This window comes from Macaca thibetana, chromosome 17, assembly GCF_024542745.1.
Source record: "Macaca thibetana thibetana isolate TM-01 chromosome 17, ASM2454274v1, whole genome shotgun sequence".
In the NCBI taxonomy this organism is placed as follows: domain Eukaryota; kingdom Metazoa; phylum Chordata; class Mammalia; order Primates; family Cercopithecidae; genus Macaca; species Macaca thibetana.
In genome coordinates this window covers 92,474,088-92,501,528 of record NC_065594.1, presented here as the reverse complement: position 1 = coordinate 92,501,528, position 27,441 = coordinate 92,474,088, and the positions used below count along the sequence as shown (strand labels likewise).

General features: G+C 50.0%; 1 protein-coding gene across 1 annotated transcript; it reads right to left on the bottom strand.

The window, feature by feature from the left end:
- Window positions 1-494: 494 nt before the first annotated feature.
- F10 (coagulation factor X) lies at window positions 495-27,029 on the bottom strand. The gene is made up of 8 exons (XM_050767025.1): window positions 26,798-27,029; window positions 18,708-18,868; window positions 9,873-9,897; window positions 8,882-8,995; window positions 7,613-7,744; window positions 5,444-5,688; window positions 2,470-2,587; window positions 495-1,104 (listed from the first exon to the last, which is right to left on the bottom strand). The coding sequence occupies exons 1-8, from the start codon at window positions 26,865-26,867 to the stop codon at window positions 503-505; spliced, it is 1,467 nt and encodes a 488-aa protein (XP_050622982.1). The 5' UTR covers window positions 26,868-27,029; the 3' UTR covers window positions 495-502.
- Window positions 27,030-27,441: the final 412 nt, after the last annotated feature.

The following is a 27,441-nucleotide window of genomic DNA, read 5'->3' as shown; positions in this document are numbered from 1 at the left end:
GGGGTGGGGCCTGGCACCGTGCGGTTGAAGAGCACCCGATGGTTTAGGTCAATGCAAAACGTCCGCCCCAACAAGAGGCTTTCTGGACGTTTCCCTACCGGGGAGTCTGTGAGTCCTAGGCAGTCACCGGGGAGGTGTCCAGTTCCCAAGGGGAACAAGAGAGACCAGGCCAGGTGGGAGGTCTTGGGGAGGACATGCCAGCGTGTGGGCCCCTCCCGACCCCACGGGGCCTGCACAGGCTCCCACCTGCCTCTGGGCGTGACCCAGACACAGGAAGCTGTCCAGGGAAAGGAATGCCCATGGCAGTCACAGCACAGTATCATCCTTGGAGCCTCCATCCTGCCCATCTAGAACAGACTAGAGCATTCCCTGGAGGAATCCCCAGCCTAGCTGGGAAGGGCGGGAGCTCGGGTTCCAGACGTACTTCACCTTCCCACCCCGATGGCGGGAGAAGCCAGGGCAAGGCGGCAATTGAGAGACATACCAGGCCTTGCGTGGGATCTCACTTTAATGGAGAGGACGTGCTGGCCTCTGGGGCACGGCTCTCAGCCTTGGGTAAGCCCCTGGTTTTCATGGACCTGTCGATCCACTTGAGGAAGGCGGTGACCTTGGTGTAGATCCCGTACTTCCCCTTCCGGGCGCAGCCCTCTCCCCAGCTGACGATGCCTGTCACGAAGTAGGTGTCCTTGAAGCGGGTGACGTGGGGGCCCCCACTGTCCCCCTGGCAGGCGTCCTCCTGCTTGGCGTGGTAGCCGGCACAGAACATGTTCTGGGTGATGATGAAGCTGCTGGAGAGCTTGCAGCTGTTGCGGTCCACGTAGGGCACCTCCAGCATCTTGAGCCTGGTGGACTGCCGGCCCTTCTCGTGGGTGCGCCCGAAGCCGCTCACAATCCCCGTCTTCTGCGTCATCAGCGTGGACTCGGCCCAGTCGCGCTCGGGGAGGCAGGCGGGTGCCACGTTCATGCGGAAGGTGATGGGGCTCTTGAGCCGGAGCACGGCGATGTCGAAGTCATAGGTCTCCTTTGTGAACCGGTTGTGCTTGATGATCACCTCCACCTCGTGCACCGCCTCGCCGCCCTCCTCCTGCTCCATGTCCCGGTCCCCTGGGACAGAGGGGGGGGCCTGTGCTCAGCTCAGCCGGGGCCATGCTTTCGCACATCCGTTGCTTTTTAAGGATTTTTTTTTTTTTTTAATTAAAAATGGCACGTGGTCACTTTTGAAAATTTGGAAAATAAAGGGAAATGCAAAGCAGCAAATAAAAATGACCGTCAGCCTTGCTACCCAGGGAACCACTGGTCATGTCTCACACATTTGGTTCTTTGGACGGCCGCCACTCCTGTGTCCTTGGGTGGGTGCATCCTCCGTGCCAGTCGTGGGCACCAATGAGGTGTACCAGGGCCAAAGGCTTGGCATCCCAGACTCAGGCTGTGCAGTGTGGCTGCCAGCCGAAAATGTAAAATAGTTGTGCCATGAGCGTAAAATAGAGACTTAGCATGAAAGAAAATGTGCAGAATGTGTTATTACGCCTTTAACATGATTACACGTGGAAAAAATATTTTCAACGTGTTAAGATAGATTGTGAAAATCTGTATGTATGTGTGTATATGTACATATATACATAATATACATATATAAACATATATGTATGTATGTTTTTTTGAGACAGTTTTGCTCTGTTACCCGGGCTGGAGTGCAGTAGCACAATCTCAGCTCAGTGGAACCTCCGCCTCCCGGGTTCATGGTTCTTCTGCCTCAGCCTCCTGAGTAGCTGGGATTACAGGCCCGTGCCACCACGCCCGGCTAATTTTTGTATTTTTTAGTAGGGATGGGGTTTCGCCATGCCAGCCAGGCTGATCTCGAACTCCTGACTTCAGGTGATCCACCCGCCTCAGCCTCCCAAAGTGCTGGGATTACAGGCGTGAGCCACCGCGCCCAGCCTGTTTTTTATAGTTAAAAATGTATAATAGAACATTTAGGGTTAGAAAAATACCAGTTTACATATATTGCTTTGCATTTGTAGCTTGTGTTGGGTTTGCACTGAGCAGCTCTAGTGGACAAAGACAGATGCTAATGAAACAATCTCACAAATAAAAATAGAAGAGACAGAGGTGCTTGGTGCTCAGAGTATGTTAAAGAGTGAGGGAGGTCTGGAAGGCTCCCAATAAAAGACACTGAGACATAAAACATTAGCTGGACACAGACCCAGAGACCCGGGACCCAGAGACTCAGAGACCCAGTGGGAGAAGGGCTGGGCTGCTTCCCCTCCCCCTCCCCGTCCCCCTCCCCATCCTCCTCCCCACTCTTCCCCTTCCTCTGCTTCCTCATCTTCTTCCTCTGTGAAACGCCCCTAACCCCTACCAATAGGATTTCAGGATTTTAAGCAGTGTTCCCAACAAATTCCATCAGCTCTAGTGGTCTCTGAAAAGCAGACAGTGACTGTGCCTCCCTGGGGGCTGTTGGTCACTTACCTACCCTCACCTTGAATCTCTTGGCTTGGTAGAGACAGTGGGCTGCAGTGAGGATGTAGAACTCGCTCAGAATGGTGCCACCACAGAACCCCTCGTTTTCCTCGTTGATGAGCAGGGCCTGTGACAGACGTGACAGGCTCAGTGTGGCTGGCCATGGACGGGTGTTGCCTGACTGAGAAGCCAGCCCTTCAGGTGGCACTGCCCAGCCCTCCCCATACCAAGCTGTCCTCTCCGGTCTGTCGTCCACCCAAAGACAGCTCCTTGTCTGTCTGTTTTCTCCGCCTGTGCCACACACTCACTGACACAGGGAGTCACCTCACCTTTCTACCAAATCCATCACAGTGTTCTCCAAAGTCTCAAACACACAACACATCTGCCCGCGCTTTGGAAAAGACGCTCCCTGTGGGAGTCTCTGTGGCAGGATTTCTGCCCGGGACCAGGAGACGCCAGTCTGTGCAGAAACATCTGCCTCCGCCGGTGCGCCTGCCTGGTGTCCCAACGGTTCAGCAGCGTGAGCCTGTCCCCCACGGTGCACGGACGCCTCCATCCCAGTGACTTCCTGGGGGTCCCTGTGACAGCTCCTGTGAAGGGTCTCCTCCCTGCCAGGGCTTGGAACGCAGATGGTCCCAGGGGAGCGAGCACTGACAGGGCTGCCACAGCTGTCCCAGGGGAGCTGGACTTGAATATTTTGGTTTTCTTTTCTCTGGGGAGTTTCCCGTCCTGTGATAGTGGCTGGGCGCATGTGCAGACCAATGAAACTACTGACAATACCGAGTCTTAAAAGGATTTCTTAAAACATTCATGGCTAGAAAAGGGGTCATCTTTTTGCTTCTTTTTGCATAATTTGTCAATTCATCATCCAGCTTACATGAGGGAAATTCAGGCTAAGACATGAACACCAACCGTTCTTCCTAAAGATGCAGATGAGCCCACTTGCCAAGACTCGAACCAAGAAACAAGAATCACAAACCTCAACAGACTGGGCGAGGGCCCCTCCAGTGAGCCCTCCAGGGCGCCCCGCCTCGGTCCCCCAGCCCGGGACCCCCTCCAAAACCCCGCCTGGGGCTCCAAGTCCAGCTCCTCAGCCACACAGGAGGCTTTTCCTGCTCATCCTCAGTGGGGTCTCCTGCATTGAGGTTCTTGCCCCAACCACATAGTGCTTGGGATTGGGAGGATTTGGGTCTCAGCTCCCTAACTAGGTTTAGATTTCTGTGTGTCAGTCAGAGAGGGGTTTCATGGTTTCATATCCCACCTACCCAGCGCCTGGCTCAGTGCCCAACACGCAGAAAGCCCTCAACAAACATGCGTCGCAGAGCCGCCTCAGTGCATCCCTCTCTCTCTCTCTCTTGGCTCTTTATAATTAGACAGAGGCTCACCAGCCACATGGCCTGGGGTGGAGGAAGGCCTGGGGTGGAGGAAGGCCTGGGGTGGAGGAAGGCCTGGGGGAGTTCATGGGGGCGCTGGCAGCTCTGAGATTCTTGCTTGTAGGAAAGAACATTCTGGTTTTGGGCACTGAAAATTCAAGTCCAAGTGAGGGTTGCCAGAGAAAATACAGGATGCCCAGTGACATGGTTTGGCTGTGTCCCCACCCAAATCTCGTCTCGAAGGGTAGCTCCCGTATTTTCCATGTGTTGTGGGAGGGACCCAGTGGGAGGTAACTGAATCGTGGGGGCAGTTTCCCCACGCTGTTCTGGTGGAAGTGAATAAGTCTCACGAGAACTGATGGTTTTATAAGGGGAAACCCCTTTTGCTGGTTCTCTCATTCTCTGTCTTGCTGCTGCCGTGTAAGACATGCCTTGCGCCTTCCACGGTGATTGTGAGGCCTCCCCAGGCATGTGGAACTGTGAGTTCATTCAACCTCTTTTTCTTTATAAGTTACCCCAGTCTAGGCCGGGCGCGGTGGCTCAAGCCTGTAATCCCAGCACTTTGGGAGGCCGAGGCGGGCGGATCACAAGGTCAGGAGATCGAGACCACAGTGAAACCCCGTCTCTACTAAAAATACAAAAAATTAGCCGGGCGCGGTGGCGGGCGCCTGTAGTCCCAGCTACTCAGGAGGCTGAGGCAGGAGAATGGCGGGAACCCGGGAGGCGGAGCTTGCAGTGAGCCGAGATCGCCCCACTGCACTCCAGCCTGGGCGACAGCGTGAGACTCCGTCTCAAAAAAAAAAAAAAAAAAAAAATTCCAAAATTAGACATGAAGCGAGGACACCGACTCTTCTTGCCTCCCGTCAAACAGAAGAGGGGATGGAGACCTCGCCCACCCCCGCGCCGTCCTCTCGCCTGCTGACGCCCTGCCGTGGGCTGTTCCCTGGCTTTAGGCCTCGTCCACCCCCGCTGACGCCCTGCCGTGGGCTGTTCCCTGGCTTTAGGCCTCGTCCACCCCCGCTGACGCCCCTGCCGTGGGCTGTTCCCTGGCTTTAGGCCTCGTCCACCCCCGCTGACGCCCCTGCCGTGGGCTGTTCCCTGGCTTTAGGCCTCGTCCACCCCCGCTGACGCCCCTGCCGTGGGCTGTTCCCTGGCTTTAGGCCTCGCCCGCTCCCGCGCCATCCTCTCGCCTGCTGACGCCCCTGCCGTGGGCTGTTCCCTGGCCTTAGCCCTGTCTCCTGGTATAGGGAGGTTTGAGGACACTTGAGTGCCTGACTGCGCCTTCTCCCTCTTTTCTGTTTCACAGGACAGCATCATCCTGGGCACACCACGGGTAGCCACGGAAATGCCCAGTGGGATGGGGGTGAGGCAGACGTTACCCAGGCCCAGCCTCTCCCTCAGCCCCAGCCACTTCCCTGTGGAGCTTACAGCCTCCTTGGCTGCCCAGAGGGAGGCGACAGACAGGTAGACTTGGGTGGCGGAGACCCTCTGTCCTAGTGCGGGACGGTGCCTTCCCAGATTGCTATTCCGAATGTCGGGCTGGCCCCCCCGAGGTGCACAGCGGGACAGGTGGTCCGTCCGGCAGGCCCGAGGGGCCGTCCCACTGTTACCTGCCAGGGACACTCCCCGTTCTCGCATTCCCGGCCGCCCACGATCCTGATGAGGTTGTTGTCGCCCCTCTCGGGCTGCGTCTGGTTGAAGTCAAGCAGGTCAAAGGGGTTCTCGGTGGCGTCCAGGTCGGCTGCGTCATCCGGCTTCCATATGATGTTGTCGGGGGCTTCCCCGCTGCTGTTGGTGGCCTGGGCCGCTGACCTCTTCCTGCGTTCCAGGGTCTGTTTCCCACAGGGGTAGGGTCCTGAAAGAAAGAGGACGGCCGGGGCCTTCAGCACAGAGAGAGGCTCCCCACACCCTGCACGGCTCACCCTAGTGGAGAGTCAGAGAGCCAGGAGGCAGAGCACGGGGGCACCCAGAGGGGCAGTGGGCCTGCGGGGCAAGGCGCCACATCGGCAGGGGTCGGGTCCACGGGTGAGTGCAGCCGTCCGAGCGTTGGCCTCCCCTCACGTGACAGCCTGTGAACACTGGACCCCAGGCAGCAGCCCAGGCAGCGAGGGGAGTGTGGGCGTCTGCGATTAGCCTGGAAATGGACCAAGAAGTCAAGAAAGCTTGAGGGATGGACAGAGCCAAAGGGGCTGGGCAAAATGGGATGAATGCATCTGGCCAGAGGACGCCGACGGGAGAACCCAGGTGCTGGGCGTGTGCGGCTCCCTGCGAAATTCATTCCAGTGTGCTGTGTGTTGGAAAACTTTTCCTAATGAAACACTGAGGAAAAAAAAGTTTTCAGAGGCCATGCTACATGTTAGGAAGCTTCCTTTTGTATAAGCAATTCTCCTGCCTCAGCCTCCCGAGTAGCTGGGATTACAGGCATGTGCCACCACACCCAGCTAAGTTTTTGTGTTTTTTGTAGCGACAGTGTTTCACCATGCTGGCCAGGCTGGTCTTGAACTCCTGACCTCAGGTGATCCACCCACCTTGGCCTCCCAAAGTGCTGGGATTACAGGCGTGAGCCACCGTGCCCGGCCCACCCTTGGTTTTAAATGGATTTGTGATTATTTCTAGAATTAAAAAATATTCGCATGTATGTCAAGAAATGACTTCAGTTAAAATATTTTTTAACCAGCTTAAGCTTGAATGTCATTGCCAGTAGCAAGGTCAGCCACGGTGTCTTTCGCTTGCTGAGAGATTTCAGGCATAGAATTGAAGCAGTGCTTGAAGGATGCATCTGGAACCCAGTCTTTTCTTCATCACTCATCTTTGGAAGTAAATTGTTTTCAGTAAGAAGGATATGAAAGAAGGAGTGACAGAACACTCGGGAGTGACCTGTGTCTGGAGGGGACAGTCATGGCAGCCGGGGGCAGGACACAGTCTAGGGGCTGAGCCACACCTGAAGCCGGAAGGTAAGCTGGGTCACCAGGCTCTTGAAAAGGCGGGCCTGGGACTCTGCACTTTGAATGTGCCCCTGGGTGAGGCCGACGCTGTGGGTCGAGCCGGCTATGAGTGGGAGTGGGGTCACTGTGCAAGGTGCAGCTGTGACATCTAGGCCCCGCCTTCAGGGGCCCCACCTGTGCTGGCCGTGCGGAAGTGCCCGCAGCCAGGCAAGCCCAGCGTAGGCGATGCCTACGGGGTGAGGACAGGGAGGCTCGTCCCCACCCTGCCCAGTCCCCGGCCTGTCCTGTGCTCACTGCCCTCTGGCCGCTTATTGTCCACATTCATCAAGGAAAAGAAAAACTAAGTTCAATTAACACTGGTCCTGGTAAAAGGAGCTCAGAGCCTGAGTGTCCTCTGCCTCCCACCCCAGCCCCGCACCTTAGCTCCAGTTCCTTGGGCCAGCTCTGCCCTTCGCCCGCCCTGGTGCTTTGAACCCTTGCACTGGATCCCCCACAGTCCTAACGCAGACTGAGGGCCTGTGGTGGGCCAGGCAGGCATCGTGCAGAGTGCTCCAGGGATCACCCAAGCAGTCAGGCAATAGTGTTGGTCCCATTTGTCAGATGGGGAAGCTGAGGTTAAACAGCACATCTGGCTTACAGAAATAATGGGTCTATTTCCAAACCTCATGGTCTTCATGTTTGAACCACTTGGGCCCAGAGCCCAGGGCTCAGTCCTGTCCGGTTGGTGCCGCTGTTACCTGCCAGGCCCACCCAGAACATGCCCACCGGCATGGGCTTGTCCTCCCTGGCCCGGCCCGGCGGCAGCTGGTGGCTGTGGCCCAACGTGCCTCCTACCTGTGGGAATGCAGGCCTTGCCGTTGTCGGCCAGGGTGTACCCCCTGGCGCAGGAGCACACCACCGAGTTCTGCTCCTCGTGGCAGAACTGGTCACAGTCTCCGTTGTCCAGGCTGCAGAGCTTCCGTGTGACTGCAAAGGAGAGGCACATTGACTCTGGGGACAGCTGGGGAAACGGAGGCTGGGCTGGCCCGAGGGTGACAGCCACATCCACTTGCCTGTCAGCCACAAAGCGGCCATTGGGTTGAGCAAAGGGCCAGAGCCAGGCAACAGGCACACTTGCCTCGAAGGGCAACCTCGCGGGTCACGGGGAGTTCGTGGTGCCGTGCCTGGTGGAGCCTGGCTTCCGTGGCAGACGCCAGGCTCCAGGGACCTGCCCCTCACACCTCCGGGCTTGCTGGCGCCCCCTGCCCCGTAGCACTCACATTACGGTGACTCCACATCGCTCTGTGTGGGTTTTGATGAAAAAGTAATCACAGTGCAAAGATCAACATGCATGGAATCTTGGAAAACGTTCATAATAGCCCTGGGAGCCCGAGCACAGTTATGCCTCGTAAGTTACCAAATGGTGTTCCAGGGAGGCGCTCTGGACTTACAATGAAATGATGCATAATTAATATTCCCATCAGGGAAAATTCAAAAGTAATCCAATCTAAGAACATGGTATAAAGATGATCAATTAAGTACTTTAAAAGAAACGCAAATCTTTTTCCTGAGGGAAAATTGATCTAATGGTAGCCTAACTTTTTATTTAAAAATTAACCACCACATTAGAGAAAGCACTTAGTGATTTTTCCGTGTAGAACTAATTAAATGTATCAAGTTTTTATAATTGGACAATCACAAATATTCACAAATATTGACACCTGCATCCACACACATAAATAAGAGGTGATTTAGAATCACTACACAGGAGTGGAATAACAGGAGCAGGAATAACAGGGCAATGCACTTGGCCTTAAAGAAAACAGAGTCCGCTCTTGTTTACACATGAATGGATCACACGCTTCTTCCATGTTCTACAGTCTCTCTTGGAGGAGCAGAGAAGTGACTGTGTCTCTCATCATACCCCCAAGCCGAGTCATTTGGGGGACATGTTGGGGCTTTTCTTTTTCTATTGCTATAGTGGCACAGTGTAATAAAGCCCAGACTTTGTAAATCAGAAATGACTTAAGATTGTTTCATTAGGCATTTTCACTTCTTCCCCCGTCCCACCAGCTACTCTTCAGGGGAGTATGATCTGAAGGTATACCAAGCAGAGGAACCTACACAATTCACAGTTTTTGCCTTCGAATCCTTCTAAACAGGTGCAGGTGTATTCCCCAAGGCCGTCTCTACATTTGCCCTCGTTCTGGCAAGGACTGGTCTCACACTGGTCGCCATCTGCAAAGAGAGGATTTCGAAACTGGAGTCTGCGAGCTGTTTCCGGCATCATGGAAACAGCTTTGCTGTGCTAACCTTGGCACTGCTGTTCAGATAACTGGAAAAGGCTTCCCGTTTCTCTGTAAACAACTCCTCCTCTTTGGACTTTATTTGATCCACTCCCTTTTGTGGCCATGTGTACGTGATGCCTTTATCTAGGTGGATCACCGGCCCGGCTTTTCGATTTTTTGCCAGTGTTTTGCAGTGTGTTTACAGTCAGAGGTGACCACAGGGACCAGCGGGAAGGATGGAGGAAAGGTGAAAGCCTGATGCTCATTTCTGGGCTGGGCCTTGATGGGAGAGGAGGTTAGGGTTCCTCTTTCCAAATAATCCTGGGGCAAAATGAGAAGGGCACACACTAACGTGGGGCTTCCCATTTCTTGGAGGATTTACATAATCTAAGTTAGAGATAGGCCCAGTTGTCATTCTGAGAAATGTGAATACTGTTACCAGGTAGTCATGACTGATGCCATTTCAGATGCTATTAAGCATGAAATGAAGGTGGTTACCTTAGTCGGGAATCTAATCTTTCATACTCTGTTTTTTGCTTTTACCGAATACACATGTATTTTAGAAAAGTTATCATGGAATTTGGTATCCTCAAATGAGAATGAACTGATTTAAATATATATCTCTAATTCAATAACAAAACTAGGATTAGTATAAAATTACTATAAAAACTCTTTTACAATAACTATTATGGAAACACTCCGAGTGAAAAAGTCTTAAATGAGTAAAATTTAAACAAAAGCCGAAAGGAAATTCAGGAAATATGTTCAAAATTCAAATGTCTTAATGAACCCCTCTCACTTAAGATTAAAACAGAAAAAATACTGACCTTTGTATTTATTCCAGAATTCATTCTACAAGGAAAAAAGAGATTTAAAAATATATTAGGGAAAACAGACATTTTATACCAATAACAACCATAATTAAGTGACTCAAGCTGAATAGGATATTTTCCCCAACAGAAGTCACTTTCAGGAATGAATTGTTCAAGAACTGTGCAGTCTAAAGAGGAAAGCTATTCAGATCTTCTGCGTCTGTGAAGATGTGGTTTCAGTCATCTTAAATGAACCATCTTTGTTGAATATTGAAAATATTTTCGGCTGGGCGCGGTGGCTCAAGCCTGTAATCCCAGCACTTTGGGAGGCCGAGACAGGCGGATCACGAGGTCAGGAGATCGAGACCATCCTGGCTAACACGGTGAAACCCCATCTCTACTAAAAAATACAAAAAACTAGCCGGGCGAGGTGGCGGGCGCCTGTAGTCCCAGCTACTTGGGAGGCTGAGGCAGGAGAATGGTGTGAACCCGGGAGGCGGAGCTTGCAGTGAGCTGAGATCCGGCCACAGCACTCCAGCCTGGGCAACAGAGGGAGACTCCATCTCAAAAAAAAATAAATAAAAAATAAAAAAAAGAAAATATTTTCAAGTTAATTACCTAGAAAGGGGTTGCACCAAAAATGGCTTGCTCTGTTTGCTACTCCTGAGCTGGTCAATGGATGGTTTTTAGTTGCTATGCCTGAGCTAAACATTCAGATAAGGGTCACATGCTTGTCAATAGTCATTACGTTAGTTGAAAAATACTCATTGCTGATTAGCTTAAAACAGGTCATCAAGAACCTAGATTACACTAAAAAACGTCCATAGTCTTATTGTTTTTAACTCCCTACAGGTGGTTGAATAGTGTCCTTCCCTGTTAATTCAGGTCCACCTGCAGCCTCAGACTATAACCTTAATTGGAAATCAGGTCTTTGCAGATGTAACTAAGCTAAAGCTGTAGATGAGATCATGCTGGCTCAGTGTGGGCCCTAAATCAGGGAGAACGTCCTTATAAGAGACAGAAAAAGTCACGCAGAGGCACAGAGAGAGAAGGCCATGCAAAGATGAAGGCAGAGACTGGAGCGATGCGTCTGCAACCCAAGGATGCCCACGATTGCTGGGTGCCCCTGGAAGTGAGCAGAGCGCCTGGGACAGAGACTCTCTTAGACCCTCCAGAAGGAATGAACACTGCCGACACCTTAATTTCAGGCTTGTCTCCAAAGCTGCAACAAAAACTGCCTGTTACTTTAAGGTGTTTGTAGTGCTTTGTTATGGTTGCCCTAGGAAGCAAATACACTATCTTTTTACTTTTTTATTTAAAAAATTCTCACATAGTAAAACCAATGTTTTGGTGTACACTTCTGTGAATTTCAACACATGGAGAGACTTGTGTAGCCACCAGCATCATCAGGATGCAGAACAGGTCCATCCTCCCCCAAAAATTCCCCATGCCATCTCCCCCACCTGCCAATCCTTGGCAAGCCCTGCCCCACCACTAATCTACTCTTCATCACAATGATAACGACTTATTGAGAATGTCATGTAAATGAAAGTGTATATTACAGGACCTTGTGAAACTAGCTTTTCATTCAATACAAAGCCTTTGAAATTCATCCAAGTTATTGTTGTATCAATAGTTTCTTACTTGTTGTTACTGACAACTATTATATTGTATGGCTACACCCTGCAAAAGACATTTATCTTACTTCCAGCTTTTGGCAATTAGGAATAGAGTTGCTGGCCAGGCGTGGTGCCTCACACCTGTAATCCCAGCATTTTGGGAGGCTGAGGTGGGTGGATCATTTGAGGTCAGGAGTTTGAGACCAGCCAGGCCAACATGGTGAAACCCCATCTCTACTAAAAACACAAGAATTAGCCTGGCATGGTGACACACACCTGTAATCCCAGCTGCTTGGGAGGCTGAAGCAGGAGAATCGCTTGAACCTGAGAGGAAGAGGTTGTAGTGAGCCGAGACTATGCCACTGCACCCCAGCTTGGGCAACAAGAAGACTCTGTCTCAAAAAATAAAAATTAAAAAAAAAAAAAGACTAGAGTTGCTATATATATTGATATACAGGATTTTATGTGGAAATAAGTTTTCATTTCTCTAGGGTAAATGCCCAGAAATGGGATTGCTGAGTCATGTGGTAACTTTATATAACTTTATAAGAAACTGTCAAACTCCTTTTCAAAGTGGCCGTGCCATTTTGCATTCCCACAAGCAGTGTATCAAAGTTCTGCTTTCTCCGTATCTTAACCAGCACTGTTATATGTCAGTGTTTTTTATTCTATAAGTATGTAGTCATTTTCATTGTGGTTTTTATTTGTATTTCTGTAATAGCTTATAATGTTGAGTATATTCTCACATGTTTATTTTCTATCCATATATCCTCTTTGGTGAGGTGGCTGTTAAGGTCTTTTGTTCATTGTTTAACTGGGTGTTTATTTTCTTCTTTCAAGCTGTAAGATTTCTTTATATATTCTGAATATGATTCCTTTGTTGGATATGTGATTTGCAAACATTTTCTCTTAGTTTGTAGCTTCTGTTTTCATCCTCTTAACAAGTTTATTTTTGAAGTGCAAAAGTTTTTAATTTTGATAAAATCCAATTTATTATGTTTTTCTTTTATTAATCATTCTTTTGGTGTCATGTCTAAGAATTTTTGCCTAGCTCCATGTCATAAATTTTGTTGTATTTTGTCCTAAAAGTTTTATAGTTTTGTATTTTATCTTTGGATCTATTATCTATTTTGTGTTAATTTTTGAAGTTTAGGTCAGGTTCTTTTTTTTTTTTTTTTTTTTTTTTTTTGAGACAGAGTCTCGCTGTGTCACCCAGGCTGGAGTGCAGTGGCGCAATCTCGGCTCACTGCAAGCTCCGCCTCCCGGGTTTACACCATTCTCCTGCCTCAGCTTCCGAGTAGCTGGGACCACAGGTGCCCGCCATCATGCCCGGCTAGTTTTTTGTATTTTTAGAGACGGGGTTTCACCATGTTAGCCAGGATGGTCTCGATCTCCTGACTTCGTGATCCACCCGCCTCGGCCTCCCAAAGTGCTGGGATTACAGGCTTGAGCCATTGCACCCGGCCCAGGTTCTTTTTTTGCATATAAATATATAATTGTTCTAACACTGCTGTGGTCTCAACATGCCCCCCATACATGTGTTAAAATTTAATCAACAATGTAATAGTATTAAGGGTGAGATCTTTTTTTTTTTTTTTTTTTTTGAGACAGAGTCTTGCTCTGTCGCCCAGGCTGGAGTGCAGTGGCACAATCTCGGCTCACTGCAACCTCCACCCCCCGGGTTCCCACCATTCTCCTGCCTCAGCCACCCGAGTAGCTGGGACTACAGGCGTCTGCCACCACGCCTGGCTAATTTTTTGTATTTTTAGTAGAGATGGGGTTTCACCGTCTCTTACGCCTGAACTCACTATTCTGTTCTACTGAGCTATGTGTCTGTTCCTTTACCAATACCACCCATTAATACCTCTGCAATTAATGTAGCTTTACAATAAGTCTTAAAATCAGGTAGTGTGGCTCCTCCAATTTTATTCTTCCTTTTGAAAATTGTTTTAGCCATTCTAGTTCCTTTACCTTTCCATATAAATTTTATAATCAGCTTGCCTCTATTGACTAAATTTTGATTGGCAGTGTATTGCATTTATAGATCAAATTAGCAGAAATTGATATCTTAATATGTTGAGTCTTTCAATCCATGAACATTGTATGTGTCTCTGTTTATTTAGGTCTGTTTAAATATGTTCATTGGAATTTTGTAGATTTTGGGATAAAGATCCTTTATATGTTTTATTAGCTTTACATATAAGTATATAATTTTCTTTGAAGCAATTGTAAATGGCATTTAAAAATTTTTGGCTTACAACTAACTGTACATTGCTACTACATAAAAATATTAAAATATGTGTGGTGACTTTGTATTCTGTGACCTATTACACTCATTTGTAAATTTTAGGAGCATTGATATGGTTTGGCTGTGTCCCCACCCAAATCTCATCTTGAATTATAATTCCCATAATCCCCATGTGTAGTGGGAGGGACCCAGCGGGAGGTAACTGAATCATGAGGGTGGTTCTCCCATGCTGTTCTCGTGATAGTATGTTCTCATGAGATCTGATTTTTTTTTTAAGAAGATTCCCCCTTTGCTTGGCTCTCATTCTTCTCCCTCCTATAGCCATGTGAAGAAGAATGCATTTGCTTCCTTTTCTGCCATAATTGTAAGTTTACTGAGGTCTCCTTAACTATGTGGAACTGTAAGTCAATTAAATCTTTTTTCCTTTATAAATTACCCAGTCTCAGGTAGTTCTTCACAGCAGCATGAGAATGGACTAAAACAAGCTTTTTTCCCTTTCACATTCTTTAGGATTTTCTATATACATGATCATGTCATCTTCAAATAGTGATAACTTTATTTCTTTTTCTTGACTGATTGAAGGTCTTCTTTAGAGCTAGGGCTTCCAGTATAATGTTAGATTAGGAGTGTTGGGAATGGACATTCTTGTGTTATTCCCAGTCTCAGGGACAAAATATTCAGTTTTCACCTTTAAGTATAATATCAACTGTAGATTCTTTGTAGATGAACTTTATTATGTTGATAAAATTCCCTCCTATTCATATTCTGCTGATAGATTTCTTTATCCATCATAAATGGATGTTAAATTTTGCCAGATTTCTTTGTTGCATCAATTGACATGATTATGTAGATGTTCTCCTTTGTTTATATGGTGTATTACATAATTATTTTTAAATATTGAGCCAGGCATGTGTGCCCCAGATAAACTCACTTGGTCATGGTATATTATTATTTTAAAAATATATTGCTGCACTGTTTGCTAATATTTTGTTGAGGATTTTCATGTCTAGGTTCATGAGAGATATTGTTACGTAGGGTGGTTTTCATTTTCAGTATTTGTCTGGTTTTGACATCAGGGTAATGCTGGCCTAAAACTGAGAAGTGTTCCCTCTTCTATTTTCTAGAAGAATTGTATAGAGTTGGTGTTCTTTTTGAAATGTGTGGTAAAATTCTACCAGTGAAACCATCTGTACCTGAACATTACTTTTTCAGAAGATTTTAAATTAAGAATTGAGTTGGCAGTTATCTATTTCATCTTGTGTATGTTTTGGTGGCTTGTGGTGTTGAAGAATAGTTTCATTTCATCCAAGTTGTTCAAATCTCATCCAAATTTATATGTGCAGAATTGTTCAAAGTATTTTCTTATTATACATTTAACATCTGCAGTTTCTGTAGTGATGTCCCCTCTCTTCCATTTCCAACATAAGTCCTTTTTCTTGTTTTTTTTCCTGTCAATTTTGTTTGAGTTTCATCAGCTTATAATTTTGCCTATTATTTTTGTTTTCAATTTCTTTGATTTCTGCTTTTTCAATTTCCTTTTGGTTTTTTCTAGTTTATTAAAGTAGAACAATTTGAGACCTTCTTTCTTTTCCCATATGAGCGTTTAATGCTATAAATTTCCCTTGAAACACTGCTTTTTTAGCTGCATCCCACAGATTTTATGTTACATATTCATTTTTGTTCCGCTCAAAATACTTTCTTACTTCCCTTAAAATTTTCTCTTTGACTCACAGATTATTTATACATGTGTGGATTAATTTCCAAGTACTTAGGGAAGTTTCCAGTTATTTTTCTGTTAGTAATTTTTAGTTTAATTCCATTATGGTCAGAAAACATACTTTATGTGAGTTCAATCTTTTTATTGAGGTATGCTTTAAGACACAGGATATAGTCTACCTTGAGGAATTTTCCATATGTGGAAAGAAAGCATACTTTGCTATTGTTGAAAATCCTATAAATGTCCGTTAGATTCAGGTCAAGCAATGTCTGGAAGACTGGAGGAGAAAGTGATAAACTCACAGTCAGTTGTATCATATCATACATCTAATTCTAATATTATTCCTCAATACACTGTGATTTACTTTTTAGGGTCCTCAAATAGCTGCTGCATGCATTCTCTCCATGTTTTGGAGCTACACTCAGTGGGAGAGGCAGTGTGGAATGTGCTTTCTTCATCTTATCTGGAATTGGAACTTGTTGATAACCTTTAATTCAGCCATCTGACTCTGGAGAAGCCGTTCTTAGGTGATAATCTAGAAGAAATGCATGCATATGTGTTTTCCTAATAGCAATATTTAGAAATAACTTATATGGCCAAACTCTGAGAGGAGTAAATGCATCATACAATAAAATATAGCTTAGCTATAGGGTAGCTATATAGAAGTAAAGAAGAGTGTCTGAGAAATGATGCTGAGTGAAACATAAACTTGGATCAGCATTATTTAAGAAAAATTCTACCAGTGGGAAAAAATACATGTATATATAAGGAATATATAAGGAGTAGTTGAAAATAGTTCTGAAAATTCTAATTTTTTTCTATTAGAGAAAAATCATCTATTTGCTAACAAGGAATAAAAAGGAATTCTTAATTGAAGAATTAGAGTAGACCTTGATCTTTTGCAGAAATGCAAAGATATCTGAGTCACACAACTTAGACAATTAACATCTTCTAGAAAGAAGTGTCAATGTTGTGTTTCCATTTTATTAGTGGTTGCCACATTCTTTCTTGTCTTCAAGTTTCATGCCAGGAGGCAGAAATATTTCCTTGATGTTGTGGGAATCTGTGAGAAACATGGTAACACATTTGATTGTCATGCTCCAACTAGCTGTGGGCAGAAGCCCATATTCCAGGGTTGTACAGAAGCTTTCATCTATGAATGTGGCCTCACCATCTTCACTGGCCTTGTCTTGTTTGTCAACAGCTGCTGCTGTTGCTGCATGGAAACACTCAGCTATCTTCATGACAAATAGCTCAAAGTGCTCAGTGAGACCCTCTTAGAATGATCTATTTGGTCAAAGAGCTCATTATCTGCAGGTGATAACAGATACATGTGGGACTGATGTAAGTCACTTTCAGGAACTCCTTGACAAGCTTATCAAGGAGCCTGGATGTGTTCTGAGGTGGAAGACTTTCAAAAGCTTTTGTTACATAGACATCACCAAGAATTTTTTGAGTTTCTTCAGTTCCAAAGAGGTTAGCATCACACCCAGCACTTTTTCAAGCTCTTCTACCACACTGATTCTCCAGAAGGGTGAGGAGAAGTCAACCCATAAGTTTGGTTTTCTGAGCCATCTGGATGGTGGGTGACCTTGTAACCACCTGTGATGCGCTTCATCCCTGACTTAATCTTATCTTGGATTTCAATGAGATCATGATAGTCTGCACAGACCATGTAGGGTAGCAAATCAAATACATTCTCTTATTCCTTAACTGGCATCCAATTGCATAAATCCAGTCAATGCTACTAACCAGCATCTTAAGGTAGAGCCCTGGAGCAATTCTCAAATACAAGTTAATGCCCAGCTTGTTGTGGCAGGTGATGAAAGGCTTAGCCCCTGCTACCCCGGGATGACGTTCATCATGAGGGTTTCAATGTCTAGAAATCTCAACTCATCCAAAAACCTTCTCACATATGTGGTGATCTTAGGGTAGATGATACACTGGTTTCTCAGAAAGTCACTCAGGATCAAGCCCAAGTACTCAAATAATATTGGGTCTCCTTTTCTTTGAGGCTAAAGTAAGGATGGGGCAACCTGTGAGCCAGGAGACAGCCGTGCAATTTTGCAAGGGCTGATGCTGAGCTCACCCTTCTTGCTGTTTCCCAGATTTTCCTGGACTCTGAGTATGTCTCCCTGAGGCAGTTTATTCATTGACTTATAATTCGTAGACCTGGCCATAATTGCAACTTCACCCTGGTCCGTGGGGGTCACCAGAAGATGAACTTTCCCCAGCTCTTTTGGCATGGATCTTCAGGGTGACATCAGTCAGGTGGCCCCAGGCTGCAGGCGACTGCACTCCTGGATGAAGCAAGTGAGTGATGTCCACATGGAAGCTGCAGGGGCCTTCCCCAGTAACCTTCGGCGGTGGCCTGCGCTGGGGGAACCTGTAAGGGGACTCCGAGTTTCCATTCGAGGCCATAGTCAGTGGTGTGGCTGACGGCACCAGCCGCGGCTGGCCTAGCTGTTGCTCACTGAGCTCCGGCTTGGCCCCCTTGAGGCTACTTTCTTCTCTTCAGCTCATTCCTGTCAGTTGGGGATCACCGCCGCCCACTTCCGCTTCGGAGCCCTGTCCTGCAGGCACCTTTCCTGAGGCCTGGGGTGAGGAATTCGAGACCCCTCAGCCATTTCCAGGTTTGACCGCAGCCCCGCCCGCCTCGTCAGGGGAGAGGGGGCTGGCGCCATCCGCGCGGAGCTGCTGCGGCTGCGTAATCGCGGCCTGGTGTCAGCGCGTTCCTCCTACTGCGCAGGCGCAGTGCTGGGTTCGCGGCCCAGCCTCAGTGCTAGGCCTCCTGCTGCGCAGGCGCAGTACTGGGTTCGTGGCCTGGCGTAGGTTGTGCGCCTGCGCGGTGGCGCTCTAGGCTGTGGCTCTCAGCAACTACGGAGGGCAAGGCCGGAGGCGGGCTGAGGGCGTGGGAGGGCACGATCTCAACTCACTGCAACTCGGCGAGGCACTGGCCGAGGCCATGATTATTGGTTTTTAGGTTAGCATTTTATTATTAAATGGACTTAACTCTGGCAGAAGCCCTGTGACCGTCAAGGGACTTGGGCGCATCCCTCCCCGCTGAGTCCTCGCTGGGAAGGAGTCAGCGCGGGGGCAGCACTGATGTCCCTGTGGACAGGACTCGGCCGAGGCCTCGATTCGCCGGACCCCGCCCCGGAAAGCCCCCGCGCGCTGCCCCTTCCTCCAGGCCGCCCCCTGGAGCTTCCGGCCAGCCAGGGGCTGTGGTCTGAGCTCCTTCCCCACAGCCCAGCCCCAGCTCTTACCGTCTTGTCGCTGTCCTCGAAGACCTCGCGGGCCTCTTCGTATGAGCAGGTCTCTTCCATGCACTCTCTTTCAAGGTTTCCTTTCTTCATCTCTTCAAGAAAGGAATTGGACCTCCTGACCCTCGCCAGGACGTTGTTGGCCTGCTCCCTGCGGATGAACACTGGAAGGCAGGAAGGACAGGGTTAAAAGCTCCGGTCGCCCTCACCCAGGTTCCCCTTCACCCAGAGTCCCCTCACCTGGGCTCCTTTCACCCAGACTCCCCTCACCTGGGCTCCTTTCACCCAGAGTCCCCTCACCTGGGCTCCTTTCACCCAGACTCCCTCTCACCTGGGCTCCCTTTCACCCAGATTCCCTCTCACCTGGGCTCCCTTTCACCCAGACTCCCCTCACCTGGGCTCCCCCTCACCCGGGCTCCCCCTCACCTGGGCTCCCGCTCATCCGGGCCCCCCCTCACCCGGGCCCCCCCTCACCCGGGCTCCTTTCACCCAGATTCCCTCTCACCCGGGCTCCTTTCACCCAGATTCCCTCTCACCTGGGCTCCCTTTCACCCAGATTCCCTCTCACCTGGGCTCCTTTCACCGAGACTCCCCTCACCCGGGCTCCCCCTCACCCGGGCTCCTTTCACCCAGATTCCCCCTCACCTGGGCTCCCCCTCACCCAGGCTCTCCTCACCTGGGCTCCCCGGGCTCCTCCTCACCCGGGCTCCCCCTCACCTGGGCTCCTTTCCCCAGACTCCCTCTCACCGGGCTCCCTTTCACCCAGATTCCCCCCACCCAGGCTTCACCTGGGCTCCCCGTCACCTGGGCTCCCCCTCACCTGGGCTCCTCCTCAGACTCCCCCTCACCCGAGCTCCCTTTCACCCAGATTCCCCCTTACCTGGGCTCCCCCTCACCCAGATTCCCCCTCACCCAGGCTCCCTTTCACCCAGACTCCCCCTCACCTGGGCTCCCCCTCACCAGGGCTCCTCCTCACCCGGGCTACCCCTCACCCGGGCTCCCTTTCACCCAGACTCCTCCTCACCCGGGCTCCCCCTCACCCATGCTCCCCGACTGCGATGCCCCTTGCCACACCCACATCACAAAAGGCGGATCACTCTCTTGTAAACCAAAAATAAAATTCTAGGCCGGGCGCGGTGGCTCAAGCCTGTAATCCCAGCACTTTGGGAGGCCGAGATGGGCGGATCACGAGGTCAGGAGATCGAGACCATCCTGGCTAACGCGGTGAAACCCCGTCTCTACTAAAAAATACAAGAAAACTAGCCGGGCGCGGTTGTGGGCGCCTGTAGTCCCAGCTACTCGGGAGGCTGAGGCAGGAGAATGGCGTGAACCCGGGGGGCGGAGCTTGCAGTGAGCCGAGATCGCACCATGCACTCCAGCCTGGGAGACAGAGCGAGACTCCGTCTCAAAATAAATAAATAAATAAATAAATAAATAAAAAATAAAATTCTAAGCCCCCAACTCACTGAGTGGACCGCTCCTCTCTGCCAAGGGAATTCCATAGGAACCTGAAAGACTAGTTGAGGCTATGAGGGGAAGTGGGTCCCACCTGCCTCATTATTTCTTTCTCCGTTGGAATTCAGGCACAGCTGACCAGCATTCACATTAAGAGACCTTAAGGCTGACCAGATTGTTTGTAGCAATAAGATACCAGTTTCCAACCTGATTTCTCTAGTATAGGACCACATGACATATAGCAGTCCCTAAAACAAATGATTTTACTCCAAATTGTATTTCTTTGACATATTTTGAAATGGCCCTGCAAAGCTGTTTCAGGGAAATCCACATTCTGTAGAGAACCCCCTTACCTTTCCAGGTCTTTTTCTGAGCTGAGAGTCTAGCACCTTTTTTTTTTTTCTCTTTAAGATGGTGTTTTGCTCTGTCACCCAGGCTGGAGTGCAGTGGCATAATCTCAGCTCACTGCAACCTCTGCCTCCCAGGTTCAAGCCATTGTCTTGCCTCAGGAGGAGAGTCTCCTGTCTCAGCCTCCCGAGTAGTTGAAAATATAGGCAAGCACCACCACACCCAGCTAATTTTTGTATTTTTAGTAGAGATGGAGTTTCACCATGTTGGCCAGGCTGGTCTTGAACTCCTGACCTAACCCTAACCCGCCTCAGCCTCCCAAAGTGCTGGGATTACAGGATGAGCCACGGTGCCTGGCCATGAGTGTAGCACCTTTTAAAGGTCCAAGAGGAAACAGTTGCCATCTCTTGCCTCTAAGGGTGGCCACCTGTGAGTCTTCATCTACATGACAAGAACCTTGGTCTTTACCTCTTATCTTAACCCAGATACTCCTTTCTGTTTATTCCAGGTCTTTAGATAATAACTTTCTTTTTTCTTTTTTTTTTTTTTTTTTGGACAGTCTTGCTCTGTCACCCAGGCTGGAGTGCAGTGGCACGATCTTGGCTCACTGCAAGCTCTGCCTCCCAGGTTCACGCCATTCTCCTGCCTCAGCCTCCCGAGTAGCTGGGACTACAGGTGCCCGCCACCTGGCCCGGTTAATTTTTTTTTTTTTTTGTATTTTTAGTAGAGACGGGGGTTCACCGTGTTAGCCAGGATGGTCTCGATCTCCTGACCTCGTGATCCGCCCATCTCGGCCTCCCAAAGTGCTGGTATTACAGGCGTGAGCCACCGTGCCCAGCTGATAATAACTCTTTCAACTGATTGCCAATCAGAATATCTTTGAAGCCACCTAGGACCTGGAAGCCCCTACCTTCCCCTTTTCTGGAACGAACCAGTGTACACCTTATGCTTATTGACTGGCGTCTGCATGTAACTTCTGTCCCCCTAAAATACATAAAATCAAGCTGTGACCCGACCACCTTGGACACATGTTCTCAGGACCTCCCAAGGCTGTGTCATGGGTCATGGTCCTCACATTTGGCTCAGAATAAATCTGTTCAAATATTTTACAGAGTTTGGCTTCTTAGTCAACACTTTCCTCAGGCACTTTGGGGACTGTGGAGGGAAATGCCTATCTCCCTCCCCCGCCCAGTTCTCTATGAGGTACAACATGAGGCACCTGCTCTAGACCCGCGCACCCTTCTCTGGAGAAGTAGACACATCCCATCCAATCAGCTCACCAGCCTCCTCACATGCTCATGCTGGCTCAGGCTGGCCACTCAAGCCCCCTTCCTTGAATTCTCCCTCTCCAGGGTGCTTTCAGCCCACTCTGCTCTGTGCTTTGGCTCAAACTGTGCCCCTTCAGCCTGGCCCCACTCGTCTTTAAGGTCTTTGCTCTTTGTTATGTGGGGATTGGTAGTGCTGTTTCGATTACAAACTATAAAAGTACAATTTATAAAGTGCCAGGACACACATACTTGCCAACTTTCAAGAAATAGTACTTATTAGTATTTCCTAAAAAACAGTACTTAGTACAAAGTGTTCTATTTGATTCTACTCTTTTTTTTTTTTTTAATTTTAATACTGAGTTGATTTCATGACTGGCAAATGAGTCTTGATCTGCTGGTTAAAATGCCCTGGATCTGAGAGTCTGTGTCCCTCGCAGGGTGTATGTCTGTGGGCTGTGCTGTCCCCATCTCTCTGCCTGTGTCTTCTCTGTCTCTCACCCACTCCTCCTCCTCTTTTTATTGTGATAGCCTCAGTTTCTTTTCTTGGCCCTCTGTAGTCTTTTTCTGTACTTTTTTCCACTGAAAAATTAAGTGTCTCACTATGAGAAAGATGACTCTTCCAATTGATCTCTCTAGCACTGACTTTTGTCCTGAGTTCCATGTTTTCAACTCTCACTATGACAGATGCCTTCCCTCATCTCGGAACTCCAAACTCTCCAAGTCCAACATTTAAAACAAGACAATCTTGAGTTTCAAAAACATCTTAGTCACTTATTTATTATTGGCAGATGGGAATTTTAATACCTACTCTTCGAGTTGTTTTAAAGATTGTGTAAACTAGTGTTGAGTTTGGAGTTTGGTATACAGAAGGTGCTCAGTAAATCTTGGCTTCATTCCTACCTCCAGTTACTTTACCTTCCAAATTCCCCATTTCTTTTAGTGACACTGACATTGTCCCACCAGCGCTAGGCTTAGATTTATTATTTGTTGGCCCTGCCGCATTACTCTGTGTGTCTGCTCCACTCCCACGCACTTGCTCTGAAATGCAGCCCACACATGGCTCCTGCAAGTCTGCACACCTGGCTCCCTGCAACCTGCAGCCTCATGTCACCTCCACTCCACAAAAGGCACTAAGGAAGCTGGGGGGCAGGGAATGCCCATCTCCCTTGGGGCCCCTGGCTCTCGTGTTGGGATGCAGCCTCAGACAAGTTATCCAAGCCTGGCTTAGTGTTTCCCAAACTGGGACTTGCAGACCTCCTGGGCTCCAGTTGGGGTCTCGGTGTTCTAATGCATTTCCACGTGAACACCTCTCTTGGTCCCTTCTCTCTTCCCCTTGGTCTCCTTCCTTGTGGCCATATTGACATACACCTGGTTTTCTCTCTGCTGCCCTAGAGCCACAGTGACGGTTCATAGACTTGCCACAAGGCTTGGTCCCCACTCAACCAGGGCCTGACGTGCTCACTGTCTCTGGTCAGTCCCTCGCGCCTCCTCTGACCTCTTAGAGGAACTCGCTGTTCTGCAATGCCAGCCACGACTCTGTTCCCCTTGGCATCCACCCCCGAGCATCCCCAGGCTGACTGACCACTAAGAATGCACTTTTCCTTTGCATTCCTTGTCCGATTCCCACCTTTTCCCATCTCCCTGAAACCTGCTCAGCTCTCCCCAGCTCATGGGGGTGGGACACTGCCTATAAGGTTGAGCTGGACTGTGTGGGGAGGAGGATACAGGTGGCAGGTACGGGGTGGAAAGGGTGATGCAAGGAAGTCAAGGACCACCCAGAATCTGCCTCTAGTGGTCTTGGAACAGAGTCCAGGGTCTTCCCATGGCCAGGCCTCCCAGGCCGCACCACCTTCAACCCTGCCCTCATTCATCTCTCTCTGCCACACTGGGCTCTGTGCTGACCTTGGCTGAGCCCAACACTCACACTCCAGGACTTTTGCACCGGTCACCTCCCTGTCTGGAACATTCTTTCCACAGATACCCACGTGGCTCAACCCCAGCTCCCCCTCCCTGCGAGATCCTCCCTGACCACGCCCTCTGACATTGCCCCAACTCGTGTCTCTTCCATCCCCTTAACACTGTGCTATTTGTCTTCTAGCGCCGAACCCCTCTCTGACATTACGTGCTGACAGGCTCATCCTTCCCTCCGCTGGAAAAAGACGTGGCGCGTTTGGTCCCAGCTGTTTCCCCGTGCCTAGCGCGGCCGGAACTTAACCAATATGTGCTGAGGGAATGAAGGAAAGACTGCACACCTGGCTCGGCCCTCTGGACTGAACCTGGGCACTTCTGCTGTGGCTGAGTCGCATCAATGCTTCATTCAGACTGAGCAGGCCAGGCCTCGGCCACGTGGCCACACTTTCTGATGTGAATAAAATGGGATTGGCAAAACGAAATGAAAACGTGCCAAGGTTTTTAGACACTTGTCTCCAGAAATTAATGGAACACTCCAGAGCTCTGATATGGAGCGTCCAGATTGGTAGATGTTTGTTGTGTGGGTTTGTTTCTTCAGAAGCCGTGGGGAGCATTGCAGTCCTTGAGCACACGGTTGTGTTTGTGGTTTTGGCGACATCAGTGAATTCCATAGTGAGCAACTGCATTTGAGCAAGTTTTATCAGCAAGCAAAATTTTCAGTCACTAAGGTCCAAACTCATGAAGAAGGGACTTAAACTTGCTGAATGTAAAGACTGAAACTGAAGCCACGTAGCTTTAATGATTGCCAGTGCAACAGCGGTGGTTTAAAGGCTGGCACTGCAGGTGCTCTGCATATTCTGATTTTATTAACATAAAAAATTGGATTGCAGAAAACACTCACAGGTGGCAGGACAGGGCTGAATAACATCCCTGCAAATTCATGTCTTTCCCAGAGCCTCAGAACGTGACCTCAATTGGAAATAGAACTTTTGTGATGTATTTAGTTAGGAAGACATTTTATGGGATAGGGTGAGCCCTAAATCCAATGACTGGTGTCTTTCTGAGAGAAAAGAAGACAGAAAAACAGCCATGGTGAGAACCCCACTCGATGATGGAGGCAGCGATGGGAGCAATGCTCCCAAAAGCCACGGGCTCTGAAGCCACTGGCACCCCGAGGCCGGGAGACAGGCTCGGAGCAGACTCTCCCCCAGCCTCTGGAGGAACCAGCACCACTGACACCTTGATTTTGAACTTCCAGCCTCCAGAGCTGTGGGAGAAACATTTCTGTTGCTTTAAGCTACTTGGTCCATGGTCTTTTCTTATAGCAGTACCAGCAAAGCAGTGCTGAGGTCCCACTGTCCCAGAAGAGCTTCCGTGACAGGCAGGACAGCCGAGTTCATTTAAAGGCTGAACTGCAGATTCTGTGCGCATTCCGATTTTTTTAAAATCAAAAGTGTGCACAGCAGGGTCCTGGGTGGGACCTTCTGGGGCCTGTGTTCAGCCCCACCCACCCCACAGTGCAGCTGCCAAGGTCTCTCAGGCAGAGTAGGGGAGGGAGATGGCCTGGCCCTGGCTCTCTGGGGCTGACCATGTCCACCCAGGGTCCAGGCCGGCCCCCGGGGACACCACAGGCCATGGTCATGGGTCAGGTCTGCATCACACAGCTAAGGGTGTCAAGACCCTGTGGACCCAGAGGTCCGTGAGGTGGGCGCCTGCATTTCCCATTGGCAGGAAGGGAGGCTGGCGCTCCACCAGGACCCCGCGTGACTCCCCTAGTTTCCTCCTGTGGGTCTGGGTGGGCTCCTGGCCTGTCCTCTCATCTCCACCCTCTGCTTCTTCCCAGGAAGAGGAGTCCTGCCAACTTCCACTCCCAAGAAGCCAGAGCAGCTTCCAGAGCCTCAGGCTGGGCTTAGGATCTCAGAAGCCCCGAGCATTCTGGTTGCAGAATTTTCTACCAATGCAATGAAGCATCTGTCTGTTTGCAGAGTGGCTTTGCTGTCGACGATGACAGCATGGGCCCTTCCAGGGCCTTGTTGCACCTGCGCTGATCTCATCACACCACACACATCACGGTGGGCTCCTGCACGGGGCGGTGTGGCCTGAGGGGCGGGGAGAAGGCTGGGCGAGATGGAGCCACACAGTACCCCATGAAGAGTTCCGTTCTGTGAGGGAGATGGAAAGACATGGCTCAGGGGACAGAGGCTGGGGAGGGCAGGGGACTGAGGGTGGGATGGAGAAGACCCCCGGGTGATGTGACTGGAGCTCCAGGCCACCAGGCGGAGGGGCCGTTTAGGTCAGCGATGCACTGAGGATCCACTCAGCCTTCCCGGGAGTCTCCCCTTTCCACCCCACGAGGGTCTCCCCTGCTCCATCTCTCCCTCACACACTCCCTTCCCAGGCCTGGGTCCCCTTGGTGCCCCTGCCTGTCCACTTTATCCAGGATGCAAACAAGTCTAGGGTCCCCGTCTCTCGTGTCCCCACCAGAGGGGCCTCCTCTTCCTCCGCTGCCCCCAGCCTTGCCTGGCTTCTGCCCTTTCTGGGCCTCTGCTTTTGGAGAGGCCTGGGGGTCCTGGACAGCCCTGCTGCTCCCACCTGTCCAGCTGTGCATTAGGCAGCCCTTCCCAGGCGGAGCCAGTCCCAGGGTGGTGGCACTGGCTCGGCTCAGCCTCCTCTTCCCTGGGAGCTCCTCTGCTGTGCCCCTCGTCCTGTGCCTCCCTGTGGTGGCAGACGGCCAACTGTCCTGTCTTTGCCTGCTCCCACCTCTCCCTCTGTCTCTGTCTCCCTGTCTATCTCTGTCTTTGCCTTTTGGCCTCCCATCTCACTGTGTCTCCGTTTCTCCCTCCCTCTCCCTCTCTCTCTCGCTGACTCCGTCCTTGTGTTTTTGTCTCTGTGACCTCTGATCCTCCCGTCTGACTCTCAGCCACAGGGAGCCACAGCTGGCCTTGAGGACGCCCTTGGCTGGAAAGGCCAAGCCCAGCCATCTGAGGCCAGCCTCTGACAGAGGCCAAGACACCCACTGTCCAGGCTGCGGAGATGAGAGGGTTTCCCCAACTGCCGCCCCTCCCTGCTCCCCAGGGCTGCCTTTGGGCCTGAAGGGCGGGGGGCACTTACGACTTTCCCCGGGCAGCAGGAGGCTGGCCAAGAAGGCACTGAGCAGGACGAGGTGCAGTGGGCGCCCCATGGTGTGGCCGAGTACCGTGTGCCCGTCCTCACTGGGACAGGCTGCCGGAGCAAAGTCCACGCCCGGCCGGGATGGCTGTTGTGCGGCTGCTTGTCACTTGGCTTAGGCCCCCTGATTGGAGCCGAGGCCCGCTGGCGACGCAGGGGAATGACCACGCTGGGAACACAGCCACTCTGGCCCCACCTTCCCCAGGCAGAGCTGGGCAGCCGGAGAGGCCCCGCAGAACCTCATCCTCATCGGTCACCAGGTCCGCGGGCGCGGGGACTTTCTGTTCTAAGAATAAAAACATCATTTCATGCTTGTTTTGTAGTTTCCAGATGTTTACATCTAGCTCTCAGTCCTCACAATCACATAAAAATATCATTTTTCCAGAACAGAAAACTACGTCTAGAGAGCACAGAAGCCGGAGCCCGGGGCCACCGGCAGTGAGTGTGGGGTCTGAGCCCAGGACTTCTGCCCCAAGGCCCTGCTTGCTTCTGGGCGGGCCCTTCCGCTCACGGCCATTCTCTGGGTGGTGTCAGGTGGTCTGATGTCACGGGGGGGCTTGGCATCTGCACCACGGTCTCCCACAGGC

What these genes read in the sequence shown, in the direction of transcription:
- F10 (XM_050767025.1), bottom strand. Translation starts at nt 26,867, where the DNA reads ATGGGGCGCCCACTGCACCTCGTCCTGCTCAGTGCCTTCTTGGCCAGC. An exon ending in CCTGCTGCCCGGGGAAAGTC is followed by an intron (nt 18,869 to 26,797) that starts GTAAGTGCCCCC and finishes CCTGCCTTCCAG; the next exon opens with TGTTCATCCGCAGGGAGCAG. An exon ending in TCGAGGACAGCGACAAGACG is followed by an intron (nt 9,898 to 18,707) that starts GTAAGAGCTGGG and finishes TTTTCCTTGTAG; the next exon opens with AATGAATTCTGGAATAAATA.